The sequence below is a fragment of the Vanessa cardui genome, chromosome 14, assembly GCF_905220365.1.
Source record: "Vanessa cardui chromosome 14, ilVanCard2.1, whole genome shotgun sequence".
Classification (NCBI taxonomy): Eukaryota; Metazoa; Arthropoda; class Insecta; order Lepidoptera; family Nymphalidae; genus Vanessa; species Vanessa cardui.
This window is the reverse complement of record NC_061136.1, coordinates 2,722,966-2,738,455: the sequence shown is the minus strand read 5'-3', so window position 1 is coordinate 2,738,455 and position 15,490 is coordinate 2,722,966. Positions and strand designations below refer to the sequence as shown.

At 35.3% G+C, this 15,490-nt stretch overlaps 2 protein-coding genes across 5 annotated transcripts in view; one reads left to right on the top strand and one right to left on the bottom strand.

The window, feature by feature from the left end:
* Window positions 1-265: 265 nt before the first annotated feature.
* On the top strand, window positions 266-14,649 carry LOC124535314 (ER membrane protein complex subunit 1). Of its 2 annotated transcripts, XM_047111499.1 has the most exons (17): window positions 266-445; window positions 529-644; window positions 920-1,051; window positions 1,282-1,477; window positions 2,305-2,641; window positions 2,917-3,109; window positions 3,626-3,742; window positions 4,989-5,003; window positions 5,686-5,855; window positions 6,429-6,575; window positions 6,895-7,062; window positions 7,277-7,381; window positions 8,046-8,244; window positions 8,663-8,815; window positions 9,403-9,579; window positions 10,083-10,289; window positions 10,705-14,649. In XM_047111499.1, the coding sequence occupies exons 1-17, from the start codon at window positions 303-305 to the stop codon at window positions 10,863-10,865; spliced, it is 2,736 nt and encodes a 911-aa protein (XP_046967455.1). In that variant the 5' UTR covers window positions 266-302; the 3' UTR covers window positions 10,866-14,649. The 2 variants fall into 2 exon arrangements, with proteins under 2 accessions (XP_046967455.1, XP_046967456.1); XM_047111500.1 differs by lacking the exon at window positions 4,989-5,003.
* Window positions 14,639-15,490, bottom strand: part of LOC124535313 (TELO2-interacting protein 1 homolog) — a 14,343-nt gene continuing 13,491 nt past the window's right edge. For all 3 annotated transcript variants that reach the window (XM_047111496.1, XM_047111497.1, XM_047111498.1), the window contains one exon: window positions 14,639-15,379. In XM_047111496.1, the coding sequence (XP_046967452.1) occupies window positions 15,170-15,379 (210 nt within the window). In that variant the 3' untranslated portion in view covers window positions 14,639-15,169. The remainder of the gene's footprint in view (window positions 15,380-15,490) is intronic.

Genomic DNA, 15,490 nt, shown 5'->3' with positions numbered 1-15,490 from the left:
TTTTATTTATTTTTCTCCGAAAACTGATATATTTCTATCATCATAATTATGTTTTTTTTTTGGTAAATTGTACTAACAAAAAGAAAATTTATCTTATTCATAAATTTAAATTCGTTGAAATTTATAACCTCTCTGTGCTAAAAGAATAATCCTGTATAATATTTAAAAGATTATATAGAACTAACTCAAAAATTGAATGTATTATTATCATTAAAACAAATGTTATTTCAGAAACTATTATTTTAGAACTGTGACATTGATCTTTTGTTATCTGTGGTCAAAAACTTTTCAGTCATTGAGAAATGGGGGTGCTGTCAAGTAATTTAAAACCCAGTTTTCTGGGTTTATTAAAATTTTTGAACAACATGAATTGGTTTATTGTGTTTTTCAGTTTAATTAATATTTCAGTTTGTATTTACGAAGATCAAATCGGAAAATTCGACTGGTAATTATAAGTTTAAGGTTATGCCAGTTGTACGACTTCGCAGGGTCGGAGTTCAATGAATAATTAAAGAGTTTTGTTTTCAGGCGTCAAACTTATGTGGGCAGAATAAAATTTGCTCAGTTTGACACTGTTTCCACCGCTAAAAAAATAATTGTCGCCACAGAGGAGAACGTACTGGCTGCCCTAAATTTGAAGACGGGTAAACTATGTTTTATTGATAGTTTCCGGTTAAATACATTAAATAGTTTTATATCCTACTGGTAAACTTACTCATATATCACTATACGTATATAAAACTAATTACATTACATTGATGACTTGTATTTTTCGATTGCATGATGATCAATTCTCTGTTTAATGACTCAAAAACAATATCGATTTATTTGTAAACTTTCGTAGTTATCATGAGAAATATACAAGGTATGTTATTTTATCCACCAGCCCACTAAGAATGTCTAAATTTATCTTGTTTAGGTCAAGTAGTTTGGCGTCATGTATTTGAAACTGCATCAACTGGTAATATCCAGTTATTGCATGTCGGAGAGAAGGTCACAACAGTCACTGGATCAAATCCTTATCTGGTCAGGGGTTGGGATTCTAACACAGGTACATTCTCCAAAATAAGCTAAATTGAAAAAGAAAATTTCGTATATATATATACACATATATTTATATATTTTTATAAATGAATAAAAAGAGAGAAGTCTTTCATTGTACAAGTAAGGAAATTAGTTCTAGTGCTTGGTATAACGAAAATTACAGTATCATCTATCTTAAATTCAGATTGGAAACTTTTTTGTATAATAAATTTAAAAAAAATGTTTTGAAATTTTCAGGGGTTCTCATCTGGGAGTGGTCCCTGACAGTTCAGAATGATTTAACGGAATATTCACAATGGTGGGTGCAAAACAACATGCTTGTTCATGTGTTGCCAGTATTCGGTTCTCACATTGAAGTCACCATGTATAACCTGCTTACTGGTAACAATCGTGGTGCTTCATCCATGCTCCCTGCTGTCTGGACCAATGAGAGGTGCGGTTTCAAAAAATTTTATATTTAATTTATGAGAACAGTAAAACCTTGAATTTGGCATATTGATAATCTTAGTATGATATACGGATAATAATGATTTTCATACCCTACAATTTAACCTTAGATTTGAAGTATATTATTTAAAAGATCTAACCCATAGTGTAATTTTGAGAGCTTAATTTGATACAATAGTTTAGTAACAATTTAAATGGAAAAAATATATCACAAATATTTGTTTGTGATATGAACATAGTGGCAGAGAGAAATAGGTTTTATTTGTTTTATAGTATACATAGGTATTATAGTTTTAACCATAAGTTAATCATTAAATTGCCAGAGAAAAGATTGATAGTCAGATTTTATCAAATATAGCCAAAATTTTTGAATGTAATGCCAATTGCAAGAAAATATATTTCTTCCCTCTTCCTCAAAATGTCTACAAAGAAGTCCAAGAAAGTATAAAAAGCAGTGCTATTATGAATATACTATTCTATCAAATCAAGTATTATGAACCAATGTAATAGCTTAACACAAATATTTGATAGCAACAGTTGCTATGCTGTCAGCATTATATAATAAACAGTTCTATAATTCTTACAAAAGAAATCTATTTACTAAGTTGGAACAGCAATTAAAGGATGACTTACGCAAATGTTTAAAATATAATATCCAAGAATTTTCTGTCTTTTAGTTTATAATTAAAATTCCTTTATACTTTTCAATTAGGAATAGTATTTCGAGACATTGGAGTATATAGGTGGAGCATTCTTTAACTAAACAATGTAATATATTTTTAATATCAAATTCATTTTACAATTTCTTTCCAGATGTATTTTCACAGCACCCTACTACACATGTATATCTGGGCCGTTGGAGAGCCAACTCCTTCTATCCATTGATGTCACATCTAACGCTGTTAAGATTATAAGCAAGCCCCTTGCAGACTATGTTGATATCCAACAAACTGTCAGTGTGAATTTGAGGCCTCTTGGCGGCAACAGTATTACTCCGAGTTTTGTTATAGGCAATGATAGAATTGTATTTATAAGAGATAATAATTTTGAAAAGTCAAAAGTTCAGTTGGGTGACAAGTCTGCTAGTGCAACTGTCGTTGATGGTGCTAATGGACATATTTTAGTACAAACTTGGATGGATGATGTAACAGTAAGTCTTTTGTTTCTTATAGATTTATATTTTGTTAATAAAAATAAGACATTGGCTTTGTTTATTGTGTATATGCTTCATAGTAGTGTTACATTATTAATGTTGCTATACAATAGATATAAAAGTGAGTTAATTTTTTTCTTTTATTTATTAGAAAAAAGGTTTCATTTTCTATACATTTATGTTAATATATAGATATAAATCATACTTTCTTATTTTTACTCATTCCACAATTAATATGTCACAATAAAATCATGTACATTATAATCTTGCAGGGTTTTACTCTCAAAGCTCACAGTGTATCCACTGGCAAGGAAGTGACGGATATCTACTGTTCAGACAAAACATTAAACATACCAAAACCTGAACTATTAGCTGTAATGTGCACTCGCACTACGAGAGAACAAAATGCCTGCCGTCTGCTCGTCAATGCGGCAGATGATGCGGTACATCTCATGCAGCAAGGAGGTGGGCTAACAGAATTTCATCACTGAGATTGCTGATTGTTAATCTTCCATTGAAAGAAGAAAAGAAAGAGTTTGAAATTAACAAAAAATATATTTATCGGAGCCTTAGTTGCTTCTTCTTATATCAATTATCTGCCAGCGAAAGTCCCATCAAAATCGGTTCAGCAGTTCCAGAGATTAGCCGGAACAAACAGGCAGACCGACAAAAATTGTAAAGAATGTTATTTTGGTATATGTACCGTATTAAGAATGCATGTTGTGGCCGTCTTAAAGAGTCGCACATTTTATATAAGTTTCAATGTGTTTTTATTATTACATGTGTAAATGTTGTGACTGCTGATGGTCCTTAATAAAAATGAAAAAATAAACATAAACATACATATGCATTGGGCAAAAGGGCTATTTTAATATCACAAACGGACACTCCAATGTCATTATATGTATAGACATGAATGAGCCAGTGCTCAAGGCATAGCATAGCAGTCCGCGCCGTGTGACGTGTGCGTGTGTGTCGCAGGGCGGGCGCTGTGGTCGCGCGAGGAGGCGCTGTCGCGCGCGCGCGCCGTTGAGTTCGTGGAGCTGCCCGTGTCCGACACCGACGCCGCGCTCGAGAGCGAGTTCGGCCAGAAGGAAGGTCCGCCTACTGAATTTACCGCTATACATTTTATAGAACGACACAACTAAGATGTAGCATCGGAAAAATTCGTAAAACCGATCATGCGAATTAAGTATGTTTTTCCTAAGTTATCAATATTTATTTCTTTTGTGAATATGATCCTTACGCCACTGTGATAACTTGTAATAGCATATGACCAAATTTATTCGTCAATTTGACACGTCGATTTACATGCACTTGCTTTCTCGGGTTGAACTGACGCGATAATCTATAGCGACGAATAGCGAGATAGAGAGCTATTTGTATTGATTGTGTAAATCAGCAGTAATAGGTTTTATTGAATTTGCCGATGCTACATCTAAGTTGTGTCGTACTATACGTTGCTCCCAATTTAGAATTTCGAATATTTACAACTCATTTCTTCTCGCAGGTTTTCTTAGATTTTTTTAAAACAATTAGTATTTGAAATGAATATAATTGCCTAGACCAAAACTCAGAGCCATATCGTCATAATCTGGCCCATTTTATTTATCATATAATATTCCAAATTTTGGTACTGACTCTGATGTACACAATTTGTCAATCAATATTATCTGTAGGTATAAAAAAGATGCCGTATCTAGTGTAAACTAATCTAAATCTTTGGTTATCTCTACGTATAGTACATTCTAATGGCAGGAGGAACGATAAGTAAACCTCGTATTACATGATTCATTCGATATTCGATTCAATAAGAATGAATCTATCTATCAACTACTTGGTGGTAGGGCTTTGTGCAAGCCCGCCTGGGTAGGTACCACCCACTCAACAGATATTCTACCGCTAAACAACAGTACTCAGTATTGTTGTGTTCCGGTTTGAAGGGTGAGTGAGCCAGTGTAACTACAGGCACAAGGTACATAGCATCTTAGTTGCCACGGTTGGTGATGCATTGACGATGTAAATAGTTAATATTTCTTACAGCGTCATTTTCTATGGGTGATGGTGACCACTTACTATCAGATGGTCCATATGCTCGTCCACCAACCTATTCCATAAAAAAAATCAGTCTCTATCTCAATAAATATATCGTTATTTATATACATGACTACTCAATGCAACTTATATCCATTTTAAACATTATATTAGATTTCGACCAATGATTAACGAGTGAATTCAAGGTCAAATCCTCCTGCAATTCTAATTGGTTGTATATTGTGTACTAAAGAATCGACAGCAAATATTTAATTAAAAAGTTATTCATACAATATTCTCTTGTTTTTAGCTGCCAAGGTGTATAGTAAGTATAGTGTTGATTGCAGTCTATCTAATGAAATTCTAGAACCAATGGGACGGTTCCCTTTTGTATCTAACTTGCCTTTTTCTTGGTTTGCCGTTCAATTAATTTTAAAATGCTTTACTATTCAATGCCTTGGATTTCTTATAAGTAGATAGGTCGTAATAATATTTGTTTTCGTTTTTTCCTGGAGTGATAATATTTTACATTCTTATTTTAAATTCTTAAATTTGAGATTCGATTAAAGTATAGTACGACACAACTTAGATGTCGCATCGGCAAAATTCGTAAAACCGATCACATCCGAATTGAGTACGCTATACAAAATTATCAATATTTATTTCTCATGCGAATGTGATCATTGCACAAACGTAATAACTTGTAATATTATATGACCTAATATATTCGTCAATTTGACACGTATATTTACATGCACTTGCTTTCTCTGACGCGCGAATCTATAGCGACGAATAGCGTCGAATGGCGCGATAGTTTTAATTTCATTCCATTGCATTTTCCGATGCTACATCTAATTTGTGCCCTACTATACGTTTTAAACGTCTATTTAAACATCAAAGCCTTCGAAAATCAAGGTTACCAATATTGTTGTATATAATCTGCTTTATTATTTTGTTTCAATACTATCAATTACATATATGTAATGTAAAGGAATGTCGATATCCAGGTTCAGTGTGGTCAGCCTTTGCCCGTCGCCTCCTCACTCAGTATCAGCAGCTGCAGAACTTGGTACGCAGCCTGCAGGGCGAGAGCGCCGTGCAGAACTCGTCGTCGTCCCTCGTCAGAGACTACTTCAACCTCCACAGGATTATAGTCATCGTAACCGATGCTGGAAAGGTGATGTGAACATTTTAGAAGGGTATTCATATATAGAGCGATTTTAAGAAACGTGTACAAAAGAAAATTAATTTCGTTGCTTTATGTGAATATGTGCTTTGTTGTTGTTGATTTTTTTGTATTTCGAGTAGTTTCAAGAGATTCGTACAATTATATTTTTTTAAATTATCAGTAATGAATATGGGTTACAATTGGAAAGTCACAGCCCAAGGAAGCGTGCCAATCACTAGATAAAGACTGCTTAATATTATACAACAACAACAGCACTGCTGGGCTAAAGGCCTCCTCTCCCTTTGAGGAGAAGGTTTGGAACATATTCCACCACGCTGTTCCAATGCGGGTTGGTGGAATACACATGTCGCAGAATTTCCATGAAATCACACACACGTCGCATGCAGGTTTCCTCACGATGTTTTCCTTCACCGCTGAGCACGAGATGAATTATAAAGACAAATTAAGCACATGAATCAGCGGTGCTTGCCTGGGTTCGAATGCACGCGTTCTAACCACTGGGCGATCTCGACATAGCATCTAATAAGACTTACTAATAGTCTGTGACGATGGTGTGGGCAGATATTCGGTATCGACAACCTGTCGGGCGCCATCCTGTGGCGGCGCTACGAGGCGGCGCTGAGCGCGCGCGCCGCCAGCGTGTTCACGCGCCGCTCCGCGCGCACGCCGCCGCACCACGCGCACCTCAGCGTCGTCGCCGCGCACCGGGTGAGCGCACGCGCACGCACGCACACGCACGCACGCACACACGCACACGCACTCTCACACACAGGCGCACGTATTCTTACACACGGACACACGTACACATACATATTCGCTAAAAGATATATTTATTTGTTACTTTCCAAATCTGCAATGTCAGTTAAGTCAATTTAGTGTTAACTAACTAAATGTAGTTAGATGTGCTATTGACAAAAAATGAACGCTGATATAGCTTTTTAATATGTCTACTGTAAAGGTATTTTTTTAGAAGAACTTATTTGAATAGTCATATTTGATTAAAAAATTGTATATATATTTTTTACAGGAAACAGGAAACGGCTTCATTCTTAGTTTAAACCCTATCACGGGCGAATTAATCGACGAAGGAAAGTTGATACTGGATGTACGTCTACTGCAGTGCATGATGCTGCACGTACCTGACTCGGAGAAGTTGCACGCACTCGTGCTTTTAGACGAAAAAGAGAATGTGATGGTAAGTGTAAACAATTGATTAAAAAATATCGATCAGACGAAGAACTGAGGTTTTCTAGAGTACCGGTGCGGGAAATATCTTTATAGAACCACCTAGTAAGTTTTGTAAGGTTAAAACCAAGCGGTATTATAAGCTAGCCAATAGATTGAGGAGGCAGCCTAACCTTCATGTAACACAACGAAACTCATTCAACATATTTTTCACTCGTTTGCAGGTCCTTCCATCGTCTGCAGCGCCGCTAGTGGAGGATGTGTACATGTATGTTGCCGAAAAGGACACGGCAAAAGTGCAGGGGTATTCTTTAAGATATGATGGAAAAGTGAGTACGACAATTTCTCAATTTTACTTAGACAATATTTTACATAGACTATAGTCTGTTCGCGTTAAGAATGCAGTGAGTTGTCATTGTTCACCGGCACCTTTGACCAATCAAATCTTTTCAAATTACAAAGTCAAGTTCACATTGAACAGGTAAAGACATAAGTTCGAACGTGATGGTTGGATTTAATTAATTATTAACTGATATTTTTATAATTTAAATTAATTTTTTATTATTATTAACTGATATTAAAAAAATGAATACCACACCACTTTGTAAAAATAAAAGTGCGAGAAATGCTGCCACCACGTCTTACAAGAAGAAATTGCCATGTGGGATTTAGATAATGTTATGGAACTCACTACAGAAAATTATTTTATTATAAACACTAACGACGATAGAAGTAGTGTAAGTAATAGTGATTAGAATATTAATGACTTAATTTCGTTTTTTTACGTTAATGTGTACTTTTTAAATTAATTACACTTAGTCTTTAAAACAAATATAATTTGTTGGAATTTTAACACAAATATACATACACCTTTACCCTTCTTTTAAAGAGATTTGATTGGTCAAACAATGACAACTCACTGCATTCTTAACGCGAACAGACTATAGGTGTTAGTGTGTGTGTGAGCGCGCTTGTGTAACGGTACTGCGGCAGGCGGTGCGCGCGCGGCGCACGTGGGCGGCGCGGCTGGGCGGCGCGGGCGCGGCGCGCGTGGCGGCGCTGGCGGCGCGGCCGCGGCTGGAGCACGTGCGCGCGCCGGGCCGCGCGCTGCCCGACCGCAGCGTGCTCTACAAGTACTCCAACCCCAACCTCGTGCTCTTCGTCGTCGAGCGCCTCGACCCCCTCTATAAAGGTTGCCTATATGTGACATTTTGCAGTAAAACGTATAATTTAATTGTATGTCGAGTTTAATTAAAAATGATTAGTAGATAAAATTGAAGTCTTCTGAAGTGGTCTTTTTCCACCAACCCGCATTGGAACAGCGTGGTGGAATACGTTTCAAACCCTCTCCTTGATGGAAGAGGAGGCCTTATCTCAGCAGTGGGAAATTTACAGGCTGTTACTTTACTTTACTTTTACTTTACTGAAGTGGTTGCTTAGAATATAGATTATTATTGTTTTTGCCTTTGCCTTGATTATCATGACTTACTAAAAGTAAAGCAAAAATGACAACATTTTAAATATAATTATCGAAAAAAGAATTACAAAATAACAAATATAGTCGACGGCTTCGGATTGTGAATTAACGTGCGACCCGACCCTTGTCGCAGAGGAGGTGGTGGCGGTGGCGCTGGACGTGGTGTCGGGCACGCTGGCGGGCGCGGCGGCGCACCGGCGGGCGCGCGCGCTGCCGCTCGCCGCGCACGCCGACAACTGCTTCGTGTACCTCTACCGCAGCGAGAAGCACCGCCGACTGGAGCTAGGTGCGGACCCAGCACTGTATAATTGTTACACTGTTTGTCGCTAGATGGCGCTGTGCGTCATTTAGATCGCATTATGGTTTGGTTCGTATGGCTAGTAGATATTAACTTTGATTTATTTTATAATTATTAATTTATACTTTTCTCCGATAGATGGCGTTGAGTGTATACTGAATCACGCTATTGTTATTGTAAATAATTAATACGAATGTTAATTTTATTTGTTTTTATTAGTTTATACTTTTTGCCAATAGATGGCGCTTTAGGGAAGATAAATCGCGCTATCGTTTGGCTTTGCTACTTTTATAAGTAAAGATTTATGTTTTTTGAATTCTAGTACTCCGTTTGTAATAGTACTCAATTGGTAACCGTACTCGAATTGTATTCGTAGTCGGTCCTGTACTTGTGGTGTGAAATATACATTCGGGTACCACGATCCATATCACTGGTTGTTTTATTTCGACGCCAGAGGGAGTGAGTGTTCTCCCAGAGACTAGCGGAGCGTACAAGCACGTACTTTACATATACAAATAAACATAACAGAAATACACACACGACCTCCATTACTCACTTATGATATTAAATTGCAGCCACGATGGAATTGTACGAGGGTAAGGAGCGATGGCTGGAGCCGGGCGTCCCGTTCAGCTCGCTCGAGTCCAATCAGGTTCCGATAGTGGAACACCAAGCCTTCATCCTCCCCGCCACGCCCACCGCCGCCGCTTTCACGATCACCGAGCGCTCGCTCACCGACCGACACGTGCTCCGTGAGTGACCTTGATAATCCCACTAGTGCAGATTTACACGAGCAATATAACCCATTCTACATTTGATTTGTAGCTTGGTGTAGGTTCTTTCGAACGAGTACAGATTTACACATTATATACATTCTACATTTGATTTGTAGCTTGGTGTAATTTCTTGAGTCAGTTCCCTCATTGAACTTGGTGGTAGGGCTTTGTGCAAGCCCGTCTGGGTAGGTACCACCCACTCATCAGTTATTCTACCGCCAAACAACAGTACTCAGTATTGCTGTGTTCCGGTCTGAAGGGTGAGTGAGCCAGTGTAACTACAGGCACAAGGGACATAACATCTTAGTTCCCAAGGTTGGTGGCACATTGACGATGTAAGGAATAGTTAATAATTCTTACAGCGTTAATGTCCATGGGCGATGGTGACCACTTACCATCAGGTGGCCCATATGCTCGTCCGCCAACCTATACCATAAAAAAAAGAAAAAAAAAAAAAAAATTAAACCGTGTGTCCTCAGTGGGCCTGTCGTCGGGTGCGGTGGTGGAGCTCCCGTGGGGGTACCTGGAGTCGCGTCGCGACGAGTCGCTGCCGGCGGCCGCGCCCGAGCTGCCGCTGCCGGCCGACGCCACGCTCAACTACAACCGCACGCTGCGTCGCGTCAGCGGACTGCACGCCGCGCCCGCGGGGCTCGAGTCCACCAGCCTTGTGCTCGTCACCGGCCTGGGTGAGTGTCCCGTCAACCCAGCTGTGTTTTGAAGAGTTGAGATCAATCTGGCATGTTTGATGCGTGTTATTATTGAATATTGAAGAACAGAGATGGCCCAGTGGTTAGAACGCTTGCATCTTAACCGATGATTGCGGGTTCAAACCCAGGCAAGCACCGCTGATTCATGTGCTTAATTTGTCTTTATAATTCATCTCGTGCTCAGCGGTGAAGGAAAACATCATGAGGAAACCTGCATGTGACAAATTTCATAGAAATTCTGCCACATGTGTATTCCACCAACCCGCATTGGAACAGCGTGGTGGAATATGTTCCAAACCTTCTCCTCAAAGGGAGAGGAGGCCTTTAGCCCAGCAGTGGGAATTTACAGGCTGTTACTTTACTTTTTTTTATTATTGAATATGAAAACTTCCAGACTTGTTCTACACTCGAGTGGCGCCGTCGAAGACCTTCGATCTCCTCAAGGACGACTTCGACTACTACCTGATCACGATAGTGCTGTCCGCACTCATCGTGGCCACGTACAGCACCAAGTACTTCGCGTCCCGTAAGATGCTCAAGCAGGCATGGAAGTGATGATTGTGTTTCTATTGCTAATGCAAACGAGTTTGAACTATATACCTCGGTGATAAGGTGGAAACCTTGGTGTTGTGGTGTGGTACAGTGGCTCAGATGATGGGGTGTGTACGACGGTGTAAGTATTATATTTAATGATATACAGACTATGTAAGCAATAAATTAAAAGACAAATATCATAAATGTGAAGGGAAGGAAGGGAATGTAAGTGTAATATTTTATACAATATATTATTTTTTTTGTATCGACCATATAATGGTGAATGTTTGTTTTATCTTAACAAAATTTTTCACATGTGTGTGGAATGAATTATATAGTTGTCATAAATATGATACAAGCCTCAGTGGGATAACATAACTGCTTATAGTAGTTACATATTGTAATAAATAATGATAAGCATTTTTTATAAATAATTAAATTTTCCTCATTCTTCCATAAAATACAGTGTAAATAATTATGTAAAATAAACATTGTTATAGTAGACCAATTTCAGCTAAATTTTCCTTCTTTCCTTCTAAGCTATCTCCTATGACTTACATTATATGCACTGCCGGAAATTAAATCTTACTATAGCTAAGGACAATTCTTTCAAAAATAACTAAGTAATTGTTGAAGTTATGTAAACTTTATCCTAAGCTATATAGTTCAAACTCGTGTTTTAATATGGACTTATAGGAAATTTATATGAATATATAAATATAAAATAGATTTGTGATTGTGCATAGTGTGTTGTAAGCGGACAGATAATGTTCTACATTGTTTATACAGGTGTAGTTATCAGGAATAATATTTTATAGGTTTCTTCATACAAGTACCTAATTTTCTCATACTGTGAAATATATATATTTATTACTACATTACTCATTATTAATGACTTTCAACACTTTTCTTGTCATTCAGGTTAACTTGATAGCTCAATTTTATTTCCCTAAAAATATAATTAATATTAATTAAAAAAAAATACAAATATATATTTTAATTCCAATCATATTGAAAGCATTTAAAAACTAGTTGAATTACTGCAATTTAATTTAATTAAAATTTGTAAACAAAGTATGAGCTATCAATGTGGAATATTTATTTTATTGCTAAGTATATTTCTTATGAAATAAGTTCTTATATAAAATGAAACAGATAATAAACGGATGTAATTAAGGTTAAATATGATTAGCTAGTGCAATTTAGGAATATTATTTATTACAATGGTGGTTTGTATATTCTATTTATATTGAAAATAACCATTCCAAGTGAGGAACATCAAATATTAATTTATACTTAAATAAAAACATTTGAAATAAAATATTTACCAATAATTTGTAAATGTATTGAAAGTTATTTTTACTATAAAATAATGACCCATTTGTATTAGTTTGAGGTTTAAAGGTTTTTTAAAATATTCATGATTCTTTGAACAGATTAATTATTCTATTCACTAAAAACTCTACAAAAACTGAGCATTCGTTGGATTTTGATTTCTACCTTTGATTTCTAAACGTAAAAGTGAAAAATATCCAAATAACACAAAAATTTCATTTTTCTAAAGACACTATGTTACTTGTCCCAATAGCACGAGAATAAAAGATAAATAAACAACTTTGTCCTAGAATTGCTGCGATATCATTTTTGGAGATCTTATATAATCTATCGCCTATTGTCATTGGAGAAGGAATAAACATAAACAGACCATAGATTTATGTTTTTCATTTGATTTGCTTTGCTGAAGGTAATTTCTCAACTCCAATGTGCACTATTCTTTGTACTCTATTCAGAGTTCTTGACTAATATATTATTTAAAATACAGCACTTTGCCACTTACCTACTTATATCAGTTATAATTTTACTCCCAAAGTTCGTATAACAACTCCACTAACATTCAATACACCATTTTTTCACTAAAATTAAATGGTTATCGTATTATACTGTATGCTTTCGACCAATGATATTGCAACAATTCAATATCTAATGAACAATTCATTTGTCTTTAGTCCTGTTGTGGATGTAAAAGGATATAGGTTATTATTATGGATACAATAAACAGCATTTTAAAGTCAACAATGGTAATTAAACTTTAGAAGTAAATTTTTGTATTATGAATTTACAAACAATAGTTGTTTGTAGTGCTTTATAAACTATAGCTATTATAATCAATCACATAATAAATAACCTAAGGTTTATTGATCATTGATTGTTATGCAATTGTTTAGTTATAGTCATTGTGTTATCTGTCACCAATTTTTTGTTAAAATCTGACCACTGTAGATACTTGAAAATGATACACCAAGTGCTTTACATAATAGCATGAATGTTGAGTTACCTGGAATGTCTGTTTATATAAAAAAATATATTTACCAATCGGTTTGAAATAAGAATATTTATTTCAAGGGCAAATTAGATTCATTGGATAATAATCATTGGAAATAAAACCGTTACAGTCAAAATGCCTTACTGGTCAAAAATATTTTTAAAGCTAATAAATATGGTTATTTAACATTACTATTAACTGATGCATGGAGGACGATTAATTTTACTAAGGTAATCTAGAAAATGACTATTACATGAAAATGTTATGTTAAGAATTTTCTCAGTCAAATGTAGTTTTGATCAGTTTAGTTTTGATTGTAACATAGTGAAGGGCTCAATGATGTAACAATGATCTGTTAATTCATCACATTTTGACTAGATTGGAAATAAATACATGATAATGCCATTACGTTAAGTGATGAAAGGATTATGAAGTAAATTGTTCCTAATTGAAAAATATAATTATTACATATTAGTTGTGGCCGATTATGAAATTCTTATAATCCCTGTGATAGGAAGTACTACTCTTAGGAGACATACAGATGAAAAATAACAATCTAAAATTAATAATATAAATCGATAAAGTTAGTCGAATGTTATTAATCGTAATTACTGTTATTATAATCGAATACCTCTTTTAGGAATTAATCAATGTTTTGATAATGTCCATTATTCGTAATCGATTAATCGTCCAACTCTAATATGTTTTATTTTGAACGAGTAACTCAATACAAGAGTCGATTAATTTGTTTACACTAACTTACTTTATAAAATCGACGCTGTATGTGTTGTCTCAATGCTTTTGTTCCTTGCATCATGTTCGCGAGAATAGGTTTCAGAGTCCTGTGTTTTAATTTCAAATTTTACAAAGTGTCATTTTTAAATGTAAGTTAAGATTTCAAGTATTATTGACGTTTTGGTTTAACTTTCTTACGTTATTATAAAAAATAATATAGTTTTTCGTGCATTTTGATTAAAGCCAAGTTACCATATAAAATGGAAAAAATAAAAAGTTAATTTTGACATAACTTTTTTATTGTTGGGTTATACAATACTCAAACACTATACTAACTTTTAAAACACTTAAAGATATCTACATTGATAGATTGATTTTTATGTTGTATAACTTGTTAGTATGAATTATAAATCATCTCTGAGTTTAATTTTGGCAATAAAATACGTAAAAAAATACAACAAAAAAGTATAACTAAAATAATTAAATCAAGAAAGCTTTATAAATACTGAAATTGAAGAATTCAAAAATTAATCTACTAGTGTTATTGAATAAACAGCTTCAAATGGCATACTCAAATAGAGCAAATGATATGTTATTTGTTTATACACTGAATATCAATGAAACTAATGTAATCAGTAAATAAATAGAAGTCATTACATAGGATAGGTTTTGGGATAAATGGGTAATTTTGTTTTGATTGAAGACCTTGTTTTTATATTGAATAAAAGTTGAAATACATACTGCCAATATCGTCTTTTATTTACACACCTTTCAAAAATATATATCTTATCATAATATATACATATATATTAATACAAAGATGACTATATTAATAGAATCTGGCTTTAGGCTTTTTATAGACCGTGAGTAATCCTTAAACGAGATCAACAGATCGCCTCACACAATATCAATATAGTTTTAATATTATTTCACATTCAAATCTTTACATGAACCTAACCATTTAACATTTAGTAGATCATAATAATAACGATGATATTATTTTAATTTAGCTTAAATTTTACTCGAAATTACAGTAACCTAATACTATTCTAGTTTTGCGCAATGTTTTAAACATTAATTATGCGTTTTGGCATGTACTTCGAAAGAATGTAATTTGTTAATGAGATCGTCCTTAAAAAAATCTACATAATAACAGCCAGGAAGCGACGACCATTGAATGGAAAGTGTCTAGAAGCACATCAATCGCATGTAAATTAATAGCACGACACTTATAATCAAGAACAAACTACAGTTTATGATATTAAAATTATTTATGCACATAGAATATGAGTTTGACATTGGTGTCGTAGTTGGTGTTGGGCGTCTCGTAGGGCGTGCCGGCGACGGGCTCGAGGCGCACGTACTTGGTGCGCGGCGGCTGCAGCGCGCTGTCGTTGGCGCACAGCTTGCGCAGGTGGTTCCAGGCGGCGCCGTAGTTGTAGTTCAGAATGTCCTTGAAAAACTTCACGGCCAGCATCTATTGACGCAAAGTTAATATGTTAATTTATTTGGGTTAAGTTAAAATATAACTGGTCAAGTTGTAAGTACATTGTAAAATTGTTTATGGTGAAGTAATAAATGGCATAAT

Bases quoted from the DNA above. Each gene is read 5' to 3' on its own strand.
- LOC124535314 (XM_047111499.1), top strand. From the start codon at position 303: ATGGGGGTGCTGTCAAGTAATTTAAAACCCAGTTTTCTGGGTTTATTA. The intron at 8,245-8,662 runs GTTGCCTATATG...CCCTTGTCGCAG, and splicing joins CCTCGACCCCCTCTATAAAG to AGGAGGTGGTGGCGGTGGCG. The intron at 10,290-10,704 runs GTGAGTGTCCCG...GAAAACTTCCAG, and splicing joins TGTGCTCGTCACCGGCCTGG to ACTTGTTCTACACTCGAGTG.